This window comes from Vanessa atalanta, chromosome 2 (assembly GCF_905147765.1).
Source record: "Vanessa atalanta chromosome 2, ilVanAtal1.2, whole genome shotgun sequence".
NCBI lineage: Eukaryota > Metazoa > Arthropoda > Insecta > Lepidoptera > Nymphalidae > Vanessa > Vanessa atalanta.
In genome coordinates this window covers 14,384,850-14,403,708 of record NC_061872.1, presented here as the reverse complement: position 1 = coordinate 14,403,708, position 18,859 = coordinate 14,384,850, and the positions used below count along the sequence as shown (strand labels likewise).

Genomic DNA, 18,859 nt, shown 5'->3' with positions numbered 1-18,859 from the left:
ACATTTTTATTTATTTAAATATATTTACAATGGGACATAACAAAGAAATGATTGCAGTAAAGTCTCCCTATATCGGTCATGCGGTTAAAAAATACCTTCGAGTTCCTTTAAAAACAACTTTCTTTCGATTTTCAAAAAAAATGTTTCGTTCTTGTAGTTAAATAGGAAAACTGTTGAAATATTATTTTATTATCAGCAATAATATTGTTAGATATTCCTCAGTTACATAGCCTTAAATATAGCTTAGATGATCTCACTGTTTGTTTACTGGCCATTAAATGTATATTTATATATTTTTTAACCATTCATTGTACAATAAACAAGCTGATAACTAACGTGCATTACGATGTTCATACTTTACATTGTCAACTGAGGTATTTCCTCAGTTAGGCACCCGATACAAAATATTGTTGTTTGTTGATAGACGGCATCTCACGACTGCGCAGTACCCCCCCAGGCGTATGAAATATTACCACTTGTTGTAATCATTGGACGTCAACACACGCTTCGTGTGATGACTTTCTTTATTACTTATCTTAATTAGATTTAATAAAGAACAAAAATATTTCCATTACGCCAGTGCCCTGTTTAATGTTCTTTTTAAGTTATTCGTAACATACATTTTTTTAAATTTTATGAAAACAATATTTCGATTTTTAGATAACAATTAAATTTTTGAAGACGATTGGTTTTAGAGCTCTATATCGTCCGTATAATATGGACTGCTTCTTGTCCGCTAATGTTAACACGCAAACATGACGTGGCTTCTTCCCCGGAAATATAGTGTGATAAACCTATCAGATCCTAGCAATGATATGATCCGACGTCTCGACCGTAAAATATACTTAGAGAATAGGTACGCAAGTCATCAAGAATTTTAGACGTTAATAAATATTTCAGGATAGTTTAGATCGAACCCAGTAGGCACCGCTGCGATCAGTAAATTTATAAAAAAAATATTTCACGCAGACAAAGACGGGCTTAGTATATCTATGTAACAAAAGCAGCTTAGAGTTTTGACACACATGCTAATAAGAAAAATTAAGGTGAATTTAAAAAAATAAAAGCTCAACAAAGATATACAGTACCTACGATAAGAAACGAATTCGAAAAACATTAATTTAAATACCACCTGCCCGTCCTAAAGTAGTCACTCGTTTCTGTGCGTTGATGGCCAGTCACGAAAAACCGATTATATAACCATTAATAATAATAATATCGTTATAGAGATTTTAAAGCTGAAAGTCAATTTCCTCAGATCTTATCATAAAACTCATAACCGCGAAATATTGTAACACGGTATGTGAAACCGTATGAAGGAATTCCTTACAAGATTACGTAATTGTATTATGAATGTATGCGCGTCCGCCGTGCGGTTAATGTTACCCAGCATCTCTTGAACTTATCTCGGAAGAAGCGATTTCGTCCGAGATAAGTTTGATACTACTACTTTCGAACTAGGTGGTGTCTATAGATCGAACTCGTTTACACGAGTTAAGTTTCTTCAGACAATTTTATCCAAGTATCGTTTAAGACATTAACGACTAACTGCTCCGCCCGATTTCACTCGCGTTAAACGTGACTACTTTATATAATCCATAACGTTTCTGGTTGAACTTAAATGGACAAACTGATAGATGGCAGTAGTGCGTGGGGTGGTAGATTAAATTAAATGATGTCTTCAGCTTTTTATATCAGTACTGATTGCAGATGTACAGATTGGTAAATAAACAACTCGAAGAATCTCATAGCAAGCCCTAATATAGTGAAATAGGTTTTAAACTGGTATCACAAAACGATGTCTCTACAATAGAGTAATTCGAAACAGCTGTTGCACTTACGGAAATCGCCAAGGATTTCAGTGGAAACGTGTCTTTATAGTACGTGTGCTAGCCGGGTATATTAGTTGGCAGTAATTGTATGCGTCAATTACATATTATATTTCAGTGGTTAGTGGCTTACCTGACGACGCCCGAGAAGGGACAATCTATCACAACCTTCGACAACCTTACGCACTGGATTATATAACATTGGGAATTGCGTAACTAACTCGCAGGGATTATTACATTCGAGTAGCTTAGGACTAACCCTTTGCTTATTGTAATAGAGGCGTAAAACTCTCCTAGGATTACTTATGTATAACGAGGTTATTGTCATAGCCGTGTGATTATAATATGTTTTGACGAAATGAGCATCGCCGTTAGATTGTGAAACGGTAACTAATTGGTCTACTTCGATTTGCTAATGTCAAAGTGTTCACCAATCAAAACACACGAAGTCTCCGGCCGCAGCCTGAAGTTGATAACTTAATTAGGAATATTTATATCGTAATGCGTTCCGTCAAATAAAATATGAACTAAAATTGTTGAAATGGTATTGTTTGAAATTGGAACACGGCTTCGTCAATAATACATATGAATAGCGAGAACACGTTCATCAAAACATAAAAATTAAAATGTTTTAAAACGAACAGAATTCTTTTTCATTATCTTGTTTTCATATTTTTGTTGATAAATAATTAAAAAAATCTTTTAACAGCGATAAAGTGTTTATTGATTATTTATTTAGTAGGTATGACTCAAAATATAATAAAAACCATATGAACGTAAATAGCAGTGGACATTGATTCTGCTTTCGGCCGTGACATTTTTGCAATTACCGTTTCTGAATGCTACGTAATCCAATAATCGTAACGCAATCGGAATGTGTTAATCCGTTAAAACTTGATTTATTTGTAAAGAGCTCAAGAGATATGTCTAAGCGCAAACTTTATTAAAATTTCTTTATTTTATTTCCGCGTTGAGAATACTCCTGCCATATATGGTAGCTGATAAAACCACTTAAGAACTAACCAGATGGCAATGTGTCCACCTCATCTTGTTCAAGATGAAAATTCTGTTAGATTCTCGAATGCATCTGTGGTCTAGTGGTTAAAGTTAAAAAAGTACTGGGTTCAGAACCCAGATCAGACAATCAAGAAGCTATTCCGTTTTACTTTCGTAAAATTGACATGAGCAGCCCGGAGCTTGGATTATGGTGTACTTTCCCGTGCTTTGAAAAGCTTGTAAACTGTCACTAGTCCTGCTCCTGAACTCATGTTGGGTTTATCCGTTGCATCTGATTGTGAGAGATATTGAATAGAGAGTGCGCCGGTGTTTGAGCAAAACATTTTTTAGCCTTTGGCGGTCAGGAAGATATTCATCATCATTTTGATAAATATTGGAAAATCATTAACGAAAATCTTATATTTTTTGTTACATACTCTTTCTATCAAATCTAGAAGATTGTCATCAAAAAACAAAGTGTCAGAGACAATTTGTACATTTCCTATCGTCCACCAACATTTGCAAAGCATCGCATTGAAATACAAAAAATTAGCGAAAAGTTTTTGTGCCGATGCTCGCTGATAAAACTGCCAGCGAAAATCAAGCATCGATTGTGTTTCGCCACAAAACAAATGAGAATGTATTGTTTAAAGTAGTCGTGGAGTACTTTTATATGTAATGACTTCGACTTGACCGCAATACTGGTTATTTTACAAGCTGAAATTATAGGTCTCGCAAACAAATTCGCATTTAAAAAGTTCTGATCTTTCGCACTATACTTAAATATAAAAACGTCTACACTGAAAACCTGACTGCTGACAATAAAACGAAATCGAGATACACATAAGAAAATAGGATATTATTGTATTCACTTATGGCCAAGGTAACATTTTTTGTTTTCTATGTTAACATTGAATACGTTTATTTTATAAATGCCATTTGAAATCTCGCTTCATTCCATATTTGATAATTGTTAACACAATACATACATTTATATTTTAATCTTTATTAAGATACATAATTATTTAATTCCAAAAGAATGACCTAAGTTTAAGCTATCCTGAGCTTAATAAGGGCAAACGTGATTCGGAGTCGAAATAAGTAATTTTCGTCGAAACAACATTTACAAAAACCAATTGATGTTTTTTATTTTATTCCAAATAGAATTTGCATGTTTGACTTCTTAAATAGTAAAAATTATTCACACAAAAAAAAAAACGTAAAAAATAAAAGGAAAACTGTACAAAAACTCGTAATGGGATCAAAAATGTAACAGAATCTCAGGGAACTTAACGAGATATAATACTTTTCATCTGAGTGTGTATGTGGTCAAGACCAAAGCAATGGTGAGAATGGCTTTTGAAGAGACTGAAATCTATCCAGTAGCTTCATGGACGCTCGCTTAGTTTAAATAGGAAGCTCCCGGGAAATATTACTGTCACAGATTTCAATTAATCATTTAGAGCGTGCGCACGAAATGTACCGAGTTGTATTCATGGTTTAATAGTTCGAGGCGGATCTGTCCGGTATTATGAGCGGGGAACGTTTTAAATAATCACAGTCAGGATATCCTATTGATAGACCAGTTTCAAGGCAAATATTAAGTGGACTGTTTATCGAAAAATATTCACAGTGAGATACGTAAAATGATTGCTGTCAAAATATCAGATGGTTCTAGAAGTTACGTATAGAGTTCACTGATTTCTACCACAACGGAGGGGTGATATTTGTGGTAATTTCGTGTTGTGTCCGTTTTCGGATCCCACGGGAACAGAGATTGTTACCTTAGATGACCCTAACGACGATCGTTAATTATAAAACGGTGTTTATTACTATCATTGAGAGCGGGGAGATATCGTTAAAATAATGTTACACATGCGGTACTCTCGACATAAAAATCAACACCGTGTGATTATATTGTAATGACCATAATTATGACTGACCTCTATATATAATTCAATGATCCTATATACTCATGAACTCGTACATTATACTAAAGCGTACCTGTTGTGACCTCAGCTCGTACTTTTCATATAATTGATAAAAAAATCTAATAAATAAGGAATAATATAAACTTGCTTCCAGTTTCTAACACGTTGATCAAAGTCAGATTCATTGATTTACATTAAAACGGTACGCGTATTACGTCATCGATTGTCACCGACCAATGATCATTGGGATTAAAGCCCAATTGGTTAATCTGACTTTAAACAGCGTTTCAGGGATTGAAGGTTGCCAATATCTCTACTTGTTTTTAATTAAATAGTAGGTAACAAAAGAATACATTACCTCTTTCAATTGTGTATAACAAAGGCGAGTTTCGCGTCGGTCCATATGTCGGCTTACTTGTTCTAAACTACATCCTTATGCTTTATATATAATCAATTCGTTTTCAATGTCATTATTGTAAATACATGTTTTTTTAAAGACGTAAAGAAACGGCTATTCGGGCTCTCATGTAGCTTGTGCTCATTTAAAAACGAGAGTTACGTTCAATTATTATTAATGTACTATTTAATCGTAGATTTGATAGAGGCAACCGATACTATCAAGTAATGTTGTAATAATTGTTTATATATAATTATTTATTGTAAAATACGTGTTGTAAAATCATAACTACAACACTGCGAAATCGGACCGGTAGTTAGTATTATAAAAAAAATTACGCATCAAAGTCTGAGTAGTCACTGTTATGAAAAGTGTAAATAAAGCCCCAAAGAACTTGTATTAAATTTAAAAAGAAATTGTTGTATTCGATTCTAATCCAGTCTCAATATCACAATAATCTGCTAGTGTCACCTATTGTGTAAAGGCAACTCAACGTGAATATGTCTTATTCTTAGGGAGTACTTATCTCGTTGATCATTTAATGGTTGATGAGATCTATTACATTTAAATCGTTTAATAAGGTTAACTTTTTTTTAACCAATATAAATTAAATTATTTTGACGAATATGTCTCTTTAATTTTATAGACTGAATAATGATATTTTAAAACTCTGAAATTGTAATGAAACAGGTCACTGTACGAACATTTTCCAGACGATCATAATCTGCGCGTGTATCAAATGAGCACGTTCAGTCTGAGTCGAGAGGACACTGAGGTATTGATACGTTGATTGATACGTATAGACAAATCGTCATTATGTTGACATTTTATAAAAGTAGCAGAATAAATTAAATCGCCCCGCATTTTCTGAATGTATGTGAATCTGTATTTTTTATAGACATCACTACCACACACTTGCAAATGGGTCCACCCGATGACCAGAAGCAATTAAATACTTTTTTTTTAATATGACCAATGACTAAGACAACCTGTTCAAGGTCTTCTGATGTACCGATTATCACCATTCCATTAGTTTTAATATACTTCATAATCGTAATCAGCAAAATACCGATGAGTTCGTCTAAATAATAAGGATTATCGATAAAGTCCTCTAATCCGAGATAAAGTCCATCGCTCAAGTAAACTAAACAGCGAAGCGTATTGACGTGTGATACCCATTTATTTTTATAGAGAAATTCAATACGAATTTAAATCAGCTACACACGCTACGATGACTGACGAAGGACCCATCTTCCTTGTTACGGTGAGTGTTTTGTTCCACAGAGTGGCCTAAACTCACTTAGTCCAAACATAATTTATTTTGATATGCTACTGATATCGTACTACTCGTATTGAGAAGCGATAGTTTTAGTGTCCTCCGATATCATTTCGTTGTTCAAATTTATAAATAATATAACCCGGACAAATTATACGCATATAATTCATCTAACAGCATCTTAGTCCGCATTAAGTTGATGTCCTGTGACCATTGGCTTGCTGAAACGGATGTCTCTATGAATTACAGTCAGACAGATTGCATTATTTATTAGTTAAATAAATCAACCTCACAACGCTAATAGAAATGTTATCGTACGGTCGTAACATGAGATTAATATACATAATTAATATTCATTTTATATCTTCGTTTCGTAAGAAAGCCTTCTTATCACACGAGATAATGTAAAAGTACTCCGGTATTTGAAATGATAAATTTGTAAAATAAAATCTACCCTCGTCAGCGATAATGAGCCCATGTTAGAATTAAATTATATTTATTCCGATTCAATGTTCAATTTCGCTAAGCTTTTATTTGTGACTGGTATCAATAGGATATTTGACAATACGAAAAATAAAGTGTCAATTATTGTAATCAGTATATATTATGAGTTTAAAAATGGTTATTTATTACCGAAAGTTGAAAATAATAATTAATTTATTCAAAAATCCATAAACAAAAATACACTTTTTTAAACTTTTGTTACGTACCACAAAACGCTCCTGATTGGTCAGGTTTATGATGACGTCACTTGCTTGTTAACCTCGTTTGCCTACTGTATGTGGATTATATGTGCCAAAAATTACAATACAGGCAAGTGATGTCACCGACCCTATTGTAGCGCCATATTGTCAAAGTAGCGTTTTCGCGCGCTATTTAAATATGGAATTTTTAATTTGAAATTTTTCAGCAAATATGTACTAGAATTTAAAAAAACACTACTTTTGCTGGGTTCCTTAACCTCTACTAAATAATATAAAATGAATTTTAAAAACCAGTCAAATAGCCTATTGTCACTTGTCGGTTAGTAACCCGTGAAACATGGCATAGAGGGCGACCGCACTGAGTAAGATACTGGGACCGTAATACCTAAACCTCAGACCAGACGTCGTTTCCGAATCTCTGCACCGATTCACATAAACAATCATAATAATAAACAACGCAGCTTATTAAAACTGCTATGTAGTGTCAGTTACTGCTATTTTTTACAGTATGGGAAGGGGTTCCATCCACTCATCAATTATTCCACCGCCGAACATTTCCATTCATCAAAAAATTTTATGTCCTACTCCAAAGATTGATTGGCTGGTATTTTTTTCGACTTACTTAAATGTTTATTGCCATCTTAGGCAAGCTGTAGTTGAGTAAAAAGTCGTCTAAACATCGAGCTGATCAGCTATTATGAACATGAGATTGTATTGATTGGAGGCTTGTTATAACAAGCGGCTTGAGTACTCGTTGGCTACCCCGAGTGTATCAGCGACACTTCGCGGGGACACGTTGTATTATATTACAGCAAATCTACTTTGTAGATACATTATCTTATTGTTATCAATACACAGCGCACGCGTTTCCCGTTGTTGTATATTTTATTAATATACATATTTCAATAGATTAGTTCCACGTCAAACACTTTTTTATTATATACATATTATTATTATTATTTTATACATAAAAAAGATGAGGAGAATGTTATAAAAAAAATTTGAATTCGACCACAGAAGATACGAGATTATAATATTACAAAAAGGCTACATTGACCGAGATGTTTCGGAGTGTAGAATTACCTTATGGCAAAAAGCTGTTTAGATCGCCAGTGATCTGTGAAGCAGAGACGCGGTGTGTCGGCGCATGCGCATTGCGACGAGTGAGCGAGTGCCGGGTGACCGATAGTCACGGTTGGATGCTCGCCGATCAGCATGTTATTGTTGCAATTTGTTACATACCGGGTGGCGGCTGCCACATCTCCAGTGGCATGTGGATGAGCTCATTAAAGTTTTATTGTCAGGATATAACTCGGTCCATACATTTGTTACCCTATTACGATTAAACCATCGAAGCGATCGTGTATATTGACAGATATATAAATGAGGGCTTCTGCGGAAAAAAACATATGACGCGGATGGTGTCGGAGAAAAGGCTGATTGTTTTTTGTCAAAGGAATCTAGCTGCCTGTTACTGTTCCACCGCTTGACGAGGCGACCTTCAGTCTTAAGGAAATTGTTTAAAGATTTATCCACCACTCTTCAATCCTATAAATAAAGTTTTGATCGCGGATATCATAATTTGTGCAAGTACAAGTTCTCTCAATGTATTCCAACAACTGTTGGCACAAGATGAATTATAAAAACAAATAAAGGTATCAACTAACTCATTGAGTTAGAAAGACTTAAAACTTGCGGTCTTTCTAAATCTATAGTTCAATTCTAATCCACTAATCCATTCGGCAAACTACTTGAGATACCCCGACTATCGTATTGAAGTGGCTCAAAATCTCCAAAACAACGAGTTTACCGTAACTTGATCTCGCTAAATACGTTCTAGATTGAACAGTTTTAAGTAACGGAATAATGTTTTTAACTATTTTTATCATTAACACATATCCTTTCCAAAGTCATTTTCATTGTCAGTCGTATATATGAAGATCTAGTCCATTCAACCCCGATGTCTTTACGACTGTGTATTCAGTTGATTATTTATTTTTATCATCAAAATATTTAATACATAATAAATATTGATACGGATGGAAAACAAAGATACTATACAAATCTTTCCGTCCATTCTTTGATAGTCATCAACTTTATAGTACAAACCACTTGTTTCGAATATATTCAGAATCAAGTTTTACATCGCGATAATACTCGTCTAAACTATGGTATCGTGGTTACCATGAAAATGTTCACAGAAGGTTTTTTCGAAATAGATAATGATAAGTGGTCCAGAGTAACGACAGTTACAAAGGACATAACATCTTAGCCCCCTATGGTTGATGGCGCAATGGCAATCTATGGAATGTTTAAGATTTCATGTTGAAGATGGTAATAACGCTACATTTTCCAACTAACATAAAAACAAATAATCCGACTTATATGAAGTATTTTTTACGGTAATTAAAATATGTATTAAACAAATAAATTAAAGAAATTAACTGTTTAGCTCATTGAAGCGTTATTTTTTATTTTCATTGCGTCCTTGAATTCGAAAAGGTTGTCATAACCTGTTTTAAAGTTCATGACGAATCGTAAGTGTTCGACGAATCGCACAACGCCATATGAAAGTTTAGGGTTACTGAAAAGAAGGTGGGAACGCCTGCACTAACATGAACATTGTGCTGTAATTTTTCAATAAAAAAATACAACCTTACTCGTTAACGTAAAGTTCGTTGTTTTTGTGTACTTATTAGAGCTAATAGGCCAGCGACATAATTAACGTGAATGTAGAACATCTTTATGTTCAACGAGTAGATTATATGTGCAATGAAAGTAAAACTACAAGTAAAATAATAGTCGATATCCTGCAACGACTAGGCTTTCCCTCGTCTAAGAAAAAAGGTCAGAGTGCTTACCACCACGCTGAATAATTTCCATCCTACATATGCAGTTATTTATAACACGAAGTTAACAAACACCAAGTAAAGCAAATATAAATGGGTCAGATTGTAACCATCGACTTTCGGTTGCGACATATGTCTTAATAAAATAAGTTACAAGTCAATACTTGATGCGTAGATACTGACAGACAATCGATACTTTAAAGTATGTTAAAAGTAATACTTTTGATGTATCTCAACGTCATACGTTGATATATGTAATTAAACTTATCAAAAGTATTTGTTTTACAAAATTACTATCGCTTGCTTTCAAGCCTTTTTGTTATATCAATAGTTGATAGCAGAATGTTATTGTTAACAAATACAGATTAGAAATATTTCATGTGTTATAAGAATTAGTGAACGATTTTATTAAGACGTGTACCGGAAACGGCCTACTAATGAAATACGAGTTTCGAGAAATTAACTTGAGTCATAGCGGATTCATAAACATTAGCACCTCAAGCGGTCAGCGCATCGGTTGTACCCACAATACGGAAACAAGAATTTATTCCATGACAATTTGATGTCCTGGTAATGCTTTTATTTTCTGGGCAACGATATATTATAAACAAAGATTTTCACATCGGTTATAGATGAGCCCAGGTGGCCCAGTACAACACTACGTAACCCAATATTGGGCGTTCACACTCGGGAAAGAACCACTAAGTTTACATGCTTATATGAGTGTTTATAGTTCATCTCCTGCTCAGTGGTGAGGCAAACTGTCATACCTACGTCTGTACACACGTACACGTATTTGAATAAACTCCAAAACTGAGCTGACAATGAGGATAGGGAGATTTACAGACATTATTGTATATACATATATGACGGGCAGCCGGCAGTATTGTTTGGTTCGGGGTCACCATCTTCGTCTCACTTATTTACGACATAACACAACAAATCGATAGCTGGATTATCGTATATTAATTTTTACAATATTTCGTTGGCCGCGACTCCATCTGTCTTATGCTTCTTGACAACTGACATTCCATGTTTTTCTAACGTGACAAAGAGCGATTGACCTCACTATCCATAATCAAATCTCAAAACAAAGTGATTAAAATCAAAGTATTTAATTATCTGACGCTGCGACATATATGTATATATAGAAACGATTGCAATAATATTAAGACAGCCTGAAAGATCATCTTTTGAAAGTAATGCGTATAGAAATCACATAAATATGTGTCATGTTACTCGATCCAAGATTATCTGAGGAAAGATTTAGACTAGAATCGAATGTATTGTCTAAACTCGTTGGCAATTAATCGCGTCGAAATCTCTATTGTTGTGTCGTTCTGCGCTAAAGGCAACCGACTGACGTAAAATCTACCGAGAGCTATACTGATATGCGTCAAACAGTGCAATTAAGCATTTTCAGAAAATTGACGCAAATTCTTTTTGCTATTTATCTCGATAACATTCACGTAAACGTGCGACAAACTGATAACTATTATTTTTTTTATCTTTTTACGGTCAGCGTATTTATGACCAAAGTGTACGATTTTATATTAAACAAGTAATTAACAATTAATGATCACTTCTCACGTATAATGTATGCACAGGAGCTGTGCTACTAGTTCCATATGCCCATATGGAACTAGTAGCACAGCTCAGATAAGTGATAATTAACAACATAACATGAATAAACAGGACTCCATCAAAGCGCAGTTGTCGATTCCCGTAACGAATGTTTATCAGTTTCAATAAACAGACATTACTATGACGTATTTGAGAATTACGTCGCTCGTCCACTGGACACAGCGTAGCTCTACTCTGCCTGTCTTTGTGACACCAATATTTTTTTTTACATTAGTAAGTCTTGCTAAAATGTCCATTTAATACTCGACGTTATAATGTTAGTTGGTATTAGAATACGACGGGTTTTTGTGGTTTTTTTTTGCAATAATATATTGTTCTCGTTCTCGGCCGCGCTGTACAGTCGATGGATGTAGGTTCTCGTGCACGCGCGTGTGTGCGTGTGACGTTTTTCCCTTGAACCTCAGGACCGGATTCCGCGCCGGTTACGAACCCGCTTCAGGAAACACGACGCAACGCGCCTTATGAAAAACAAAATATTTTCCACTCCATTGCATTCTATTGTTGGAGTGATGCGCCTCGTCGCCGCTGGCTGGCGACGCTGGCGACGCTGGCGACGCTGACTCGTCGCTCCCCTGGTCTGAATGTGCGCCGGTTTGAGTAATCATTTATACATTTTAAAGTAAAAGTGGATTGACGTAATGAAGTGACAGTGGCATATGTAATAGCATTACGGTATAAAATGTAAATATGTTCGGTTGGGTTCCGTATGTCGGTATGTCGGTATGCGCTAACCGAGACGCCGTAGGAGAGAAGAATGATGTTGATCGAGTACACCCACTACCTAGAACTGATACCGCTAGCTGCGTTTAAGGTATCGGTGCCGCGGTGTGTACTTAAATACCTCTTATGGTCTTTAACGCTGTTTTCAACTAATACTCACTAGCGTTAGCTGCAACATAACGTCGACTTATTGTACAAATATACATGCTAACTTTACACCTAGTATATCATGAGATGTCATATTGATTTCCTTAAGATAAAAGCGTGAATGTGAACCCTCCTCAATAAATAAAACCAACAATAATAATTCATTATTCAAGTGGGACGGTTCATTAATAAGATGAATTTTCGTTTAAACTTTACTAACCTAACTACATTTTATAGCTCCTAATATAATAAGACTAAGTAAAGGTCGGACTTTTATGAAGATGATATAAGAACGTCTTAAGCAAAAATAGAAATATACATTTTCTCAAATGAGGAATTATGAATTGAATGTGGTATCCTCGACGATTCCAGGCGGGTGAAGCGGGCATCGTGGTGCTGCGGCCCGAGGCGCTGGCCGCCGACTCGGAGTCCGAAGAGGAGGACGCGCGGCCGCCGTCGCCCTGCAGCGTGAGGTTCGTCAACGACAACGTGCTCATCAACGGACGGTCCTCCATGGCCGCGAAGATCTGCAGGGACAGAGCTGCTAAGGTAATCAAACCTGCTATTATATATTTGTAATTACATATAACAAATGTGTTACATATTATGCCTAATGAGTAATACTCTACTTACTAATAGATACGTAGAAATATTCTGTAGGATCTAGTTGCGTTTGATAACAAATCAAAGTATGTGTTAATATAGAAATTAAATAATCCTTTGAATGAAAAAAATATAACATACATGAAGTCTTCGTAATGCGCTGAAAAACTTGCAATTAAAATAATAGACCTGTTAACTGTTACTTTAAATGTTTAATTGCTTGTCATTCGTACTAGTAGTACTAGTTTTAATGTATGAAAGTGATAGAGCTACTCATTTAATTATAACTATTACATAAAGATTAAGTACTAAGATAGCGACACTTTACTCTTGACCCTTCGGAGCAGACGGTTCACCGAACACCGTGGGAACAGAGGTAGGCAGTGATGAAACCGCTGCTATAAAGATTGACGTCCAATGCAGTATCTTATCTGCATCGCATTAGATTCCAAAGAAAGTGAAAAAGGTATAATAACAATTAAAGTGCATTCAACGAAAGGAAATAAGAAAAATCACGAAAACGAAAACGCATACAAATATTCACTTCTTAAAAATACCATAGAACTCAGGGGACAGGGCCGAAGGTGATTTACCAGTATATAAGTTTCTGAACCCTTCCTTTAAGAACCTTTATTGTTGTAATAGTTATAGCTAGTAACGCTTCATCAGGTAGATGATGATATCGAGTGTACAGTGTACGGAGTGTAAGAGTCCACGTGTCGGCGCCGACCCGCGACCGACACACTCGCCGACCAGACCGACCCGACACAATGGACGCGTGAGAACAGGGCTCGTGATAGAATAGTGCTACTACAGCTCTAGTAAAGTACCATTCCCGTTGATAATATAGTCACAAACATGGGGAATCAAATAGTCTGCTGATGTATTATGCTGGTTTTTTTATTGAATAATGTAAAGAAAGCCGGATGTCGTCAATATACCTTTAAATTACAACTTGACTATTTTAAAAGAATGGTATTATCGTTTCAGTTGAAGCTACAATTTGACGATTCTTTGACGCGCACCTTCGAGTACCCGTCGGAGACGTCGCTGTGCGAGGACAGTCCTTCGCCCACCGCTCTCACCAACGCCAACAACAACACGCCAACCCCCACCGACATCAACGCCAACGCCAGCGCCAACGCCAACGCCAACGCCAACGCCAACGCCACCCACAACGGCGACGCCGTGCAGCAGATCGCGCAGCCCGCGCACCTCGCGCCGCTCAGCGCCAACACGCATATCGGTGAGTAGAGAGCGTCTCAAGCTTTTAAAGCAATAAATGAAAATACTTTAAATTCTTAATCGGAACTCAATTAGTACTTGCAATCTTTTTGTACTGACAATGGCTACAAGAGTCGCGCACACCGGCCGGTGTCGGGGCCTCGCAGATAATTCAAGGTCGATTCTGTTTTAATAAAATGTTCACCTACCAGTACCAAAAAACCAAACATGCAACATTTGACTAAAACAAGATGAGTCTACAAATACTATTTATATATTATAATAAAAGAATCTAAATACAGTAAAATGAATTCACAAAGTTACGAAATACAATCTTCTTCGACTTCTTCAACTCTGTTATATAATGTCTTAAAATAAGGCGTGCGCGTGCGGCTGCGTCCGCTTGACGGTTAATTGACGCTACGAGTACAATGTTTGGGATTCTCTATTGTTGTTTTGATTGATTTTTTCTTATTTCATCTTTGCGGCAAACTTGATGCTAAACCTAGGTCGAGTTCGAAATATTCAGCTCCTTAACCGAAAGAACTTCGCCTAAAATTTCCCCAGCTCCAAACTTGTCTGCATGCGGTAATCTATTTCGTGTTTTGCGAGCGTCTGTCGGATCCTACTTAATAATTATAAAGTAGTTTCCGACACGCTCGGTCACCTAAATGTTATATTAAATGTAACAGAGAAAAATCTGAAGCGATCGAGTGATCGACCCATTACTAAACTGTAATAATTCGAACAGATATAACGTACCCCATACTATATATACAATAAAACGATCTTACTGAAACGAATAATAAACATGTGTGATAACTCGAGGCTCGACTAATTGTTTCGACGTAATAATTAATAAACAAACGTAATGTATCGTTAATATTACGAACAGTCGCTATCGCGCAGACGCCGGCGGCCGGCGGTTGGCACACTCACCTCGACCGCACTTATCTCTTACGCGAGTCTTGTTATTATGTATTTCATATGACACTACAAACAGGGATAACCTTGCACAAGGACCCACTTGCGAACCAGCATAAACCAATAGTAGTAACACTTGTTTTGATTTGAAGATTTTATTTATTATTTAACGCTTTATTATTATAATCTAACCTAAATATTAAATAAGAGAATTATATAAAGAAGTTAAAAATCATTGAGATGGATAAATAAGAGATGTGCGTATAATTAAAAATATAATATATCCAGCTATATAGATCTATAATGTTATATGTCACACCGACTGACGTGAAGTCATAATTATAAATAAAGATATAAAATTAATTGACCTCGCTCACTACGGTATACTATAATTACTATGTAACAACATTGATGCGTTATATATATATATATGTACCTAGAAGAAGCGAAAATTTAAGTGTGTCAAGATTATAAAATGATTTTTAATGAAAAATAATAATATAAAAGCCAATTAAATTACTGATATTGTGTTAATAATAATCAGTTTAATTTAGCATCTAGAAAGGTAATCAATTTGCAAGCTTTTAGTTGCGTATAACCTATAATATGTTTATTTATTGTAAAGTTAAATATTGATTTATTAAATTTTACCAAAAATGTAATGCAGTAGATCATCATGGCGTATAATTTATATACGTACTTGATTTCATATTTGATACGCGGTAATTGAGTAAGATAAAACTGAGGGGTCATGATTAGCAAAATTGGGAAAAATTGCTAAATCATTGCTAGAGTATTTGATGTCACTACTGTAGCTTATTTAACTTGGTTGGGAGATAAGAGAACGCTCTGATAACAGAGACCGATTCCATCAATATTCTAGCTCTGTTGGCACTTCCTCACCCCCTTCACACCGCACCAGGAGGGCAAAGGGACGTGACTTCCCTTCTTAAAAATTTGTTTTTAACGAAAGCACTTTTGTACACTTATTGACTTGAGTCTAATTTTTGTAAATACATACAATTTTATTTTAAATTGAAATAACTCACATAAAAAATATAAATAAAACCAAAGCAATAGCCCGATAATATATATATATGCACGTGCTCTCTCGACTGATGGCAGTAATATACATTAAAATTGACTTCAATGACAAGTATATTTCTCGGTGCACGTCTAGGAGTGAAACAGAGGAAGCGTTTCATTTTTAAACGTTACATATAGATGTGTTACGTGCGATGAGAATAATTAAAATATTATAGTGTTAGACGTAATTTTTTCCACAAAAAAAATTGCCTTGTACAAAAATTTCAAAGTGTGCTCTTTCCCCCCCAGTGTCGGCGTCGCTGTCGCGCTACACGCCCTGCAAGACGAGCGCCGACGCCTTCCAGCTCGGCCTCGCGCGCCGCCCCGACGCGCACGGTAACCCGCCATCGCCAACGCTTGTTTCACTCTCGTCGAGCGCCTCCGCGCGCAAACGGGCCACCCGATGGCGAGTGGTCACCGCCGTCGTCACATAGACCTCGGCTCTCTAAGAGATCTCAACCATCCCCTACATCGCCACCGACCTCGGGAACCGAGACGTCGCGTCCCCCGCGCCCGGAGCGACAATACCTACGATCGCTGCCAGGCGGCGGAATATAATAAAAAAACAAACAATCGTGTAGACGCAGAGCGAGCCGCGGCCGAGGGGGAGAGCGGCGCGGGCGTGGAGGCGACGGCGGCGGCGGCGGGCGCGGCGGCGGAGGCGGAGGCGGAGGCGGGCGACGCGCGGCCGTGCGCCGCCGAGAGCGCGCGCTCGTGGAGCGAGGCGCGCACGCACGCCACCGACCTGCTGTTCTGAGGCGGCGGCGCGAGTTGCTTCTGCGGACGCGTGCTAACCCTGTGTGGCGATATTTCTTTGAATTTTATGTGAGGCGTACGAAAATATCAATATTTCGTTCCGGTGAATGCTTTATACGATGTTATACAAATTGTAATCGATCGGACGACCCGACGACGAAAAGTTCGCATATGTTTTTATGAACATTCCTTATTTATATTTATAGAAAAGAGACTCGTATTTTGGAGGACGGATATCGTATCGAATTAAAGGCGTGAGGTCCGCTGCAGTCTTCCACGCGATCGAAAACCCGCTCCGAAAGGACAATATTTTTGTAATCGTATTGAATAAAGAATTCTTTTAATCGTAGAATCGACTCGTATCCTTGCGGTGTAGTAGCGATGAAATTGACAATTATATTTATAATGCCAAAATGATGTTAGCCAATTATTACGGTGGACGTAAGTTAAGCTCTGCTCAAGAAATCAGTATAATGTAGGAACACCGAGTCATATCTAATTAATGTACTTAAAATACACGAGTTAATTAATAACGAAGCTTGACTGACTAGCTTGTAATTACAAATTACATTTCGACATCTTTTCAAGCATTTTATACACTAATCTAAGGTGAATATCTTGTAACTATATTTTATACTTATTGGATGTAATCGTATCGTATAAGAGGTCATTCCTTTGAATTCATTCCTAAATTTTTTACATGAGATTTTTGCCAGTTTTTACATGTTTACAATAATGATATAATGTAATACAAATATGCAGTGATACGTAAGATTCCGTGGCGCGTGTGGGACCGGACTCGGCGCGTTAAGCCTTGTATGTAATATTTGTAGTAACGAGGTACAAATGTAGTATCGTACTTTCGTCCGTGTCTATTCGCATTCATCGCCGGATTTCCTACATTTGTACGCACGGAGCCCGACGGCGCCCGAGGACGGCGAGGCTCTCGAGCATTTATCTTAGTTTAGGTAGCGTAGCCTAGTTATTAGAGTAGCTGACTCGTTCAGACACGCTTTAAGAGTGTCATATTATTCGTTCGTATGTTCCGCTGCGCCGTGCACGCAGCGCTATCGTGTCGAGTGTTAACGTTTGGCTGATCGAAACCATGGTGCAATTATTGTTACGAAGTTTTCTAACGATTCATATTTAGTTTATTCGGTGTTTAGCGCTGTGTGTACGGATGCATCGCAGGCCGCCCGGCCGACACTTGCCAATGCCTAGTTGTATTTTATGCGTATTATGACATTTACATTAGATCTATATAGAGGTGATTGTGGTGTAGCGCAACCTGCCTAGAGCCGCATCGGGCAGTCATGCGGAACCGGGGAAGCGACCCTAAAATACTCATGCGACTCTCGCTGACTCCCCCCGACTCCCCCCGACTCCCCGAGGAACCGACGGCCCGATGGCAACTGACAATGTTTTAAGCATTATTTTGTACTCTAGCAATGCGTAAATTGCGATGTCCGCGTCGTTCGGGTGCAAAGGCTACGGAGTATGGACTCTCGGCGTCGTGGAAATGTATTCTAGTGAAGCGACGGCGAGAGCGCGGAGCTTAGTCATTGCGCTGCGTGCTCATTAATTATTGATTATTATCTTTATGTACCGATGCTGAAACGGCAATAAAAATGTACACAAATTAAAATTGCGTTTTATCTTTCTCCTCTTTCCAGAAACCATTCCTGACTATCCATTCTATTTCAATAAAAAGGTAATCCTTTGTTTTTTGAACGCACATCGCGCAAAAACCACTGCATACATTTTTTTTTTATT

The 18,859-nt window shown here is 36.9% G+C and overlaps 1 protein-coding gene across 1 annotated transcript in view; it reads left to right on the top strand.

The window, feature by feature from the left end:
- The window catches only part of LOC125068679 (uncharacterized protein C6orf132), a 30,140-nt gene extending 13,258 nt beyond the window's left edge, over window positions 1-16,882 (top strand). Inside the window, exons 4-6 of the mRNA XM_047677956.1 lie at window positions 12,866-13,042; window positions 14,087-14,342; window positions 16,580-16,882. Coding sequence (XP_047533912.1) covers window positions 12,866-13,042; window positions 14,087-14,342; window positions 16,580-16,764 — 618 coding nt within the window. The 3' untranslated portion in view covers window positions 16,765-16,882. The remainder of the gene's footprint in view (window positions 1-12,865; window positions 13,043-14,086; window positions 14,343-16,579) is intronic.
- Window positions 16,883-18,859: the final 1,977 nt, after the last annotated feature.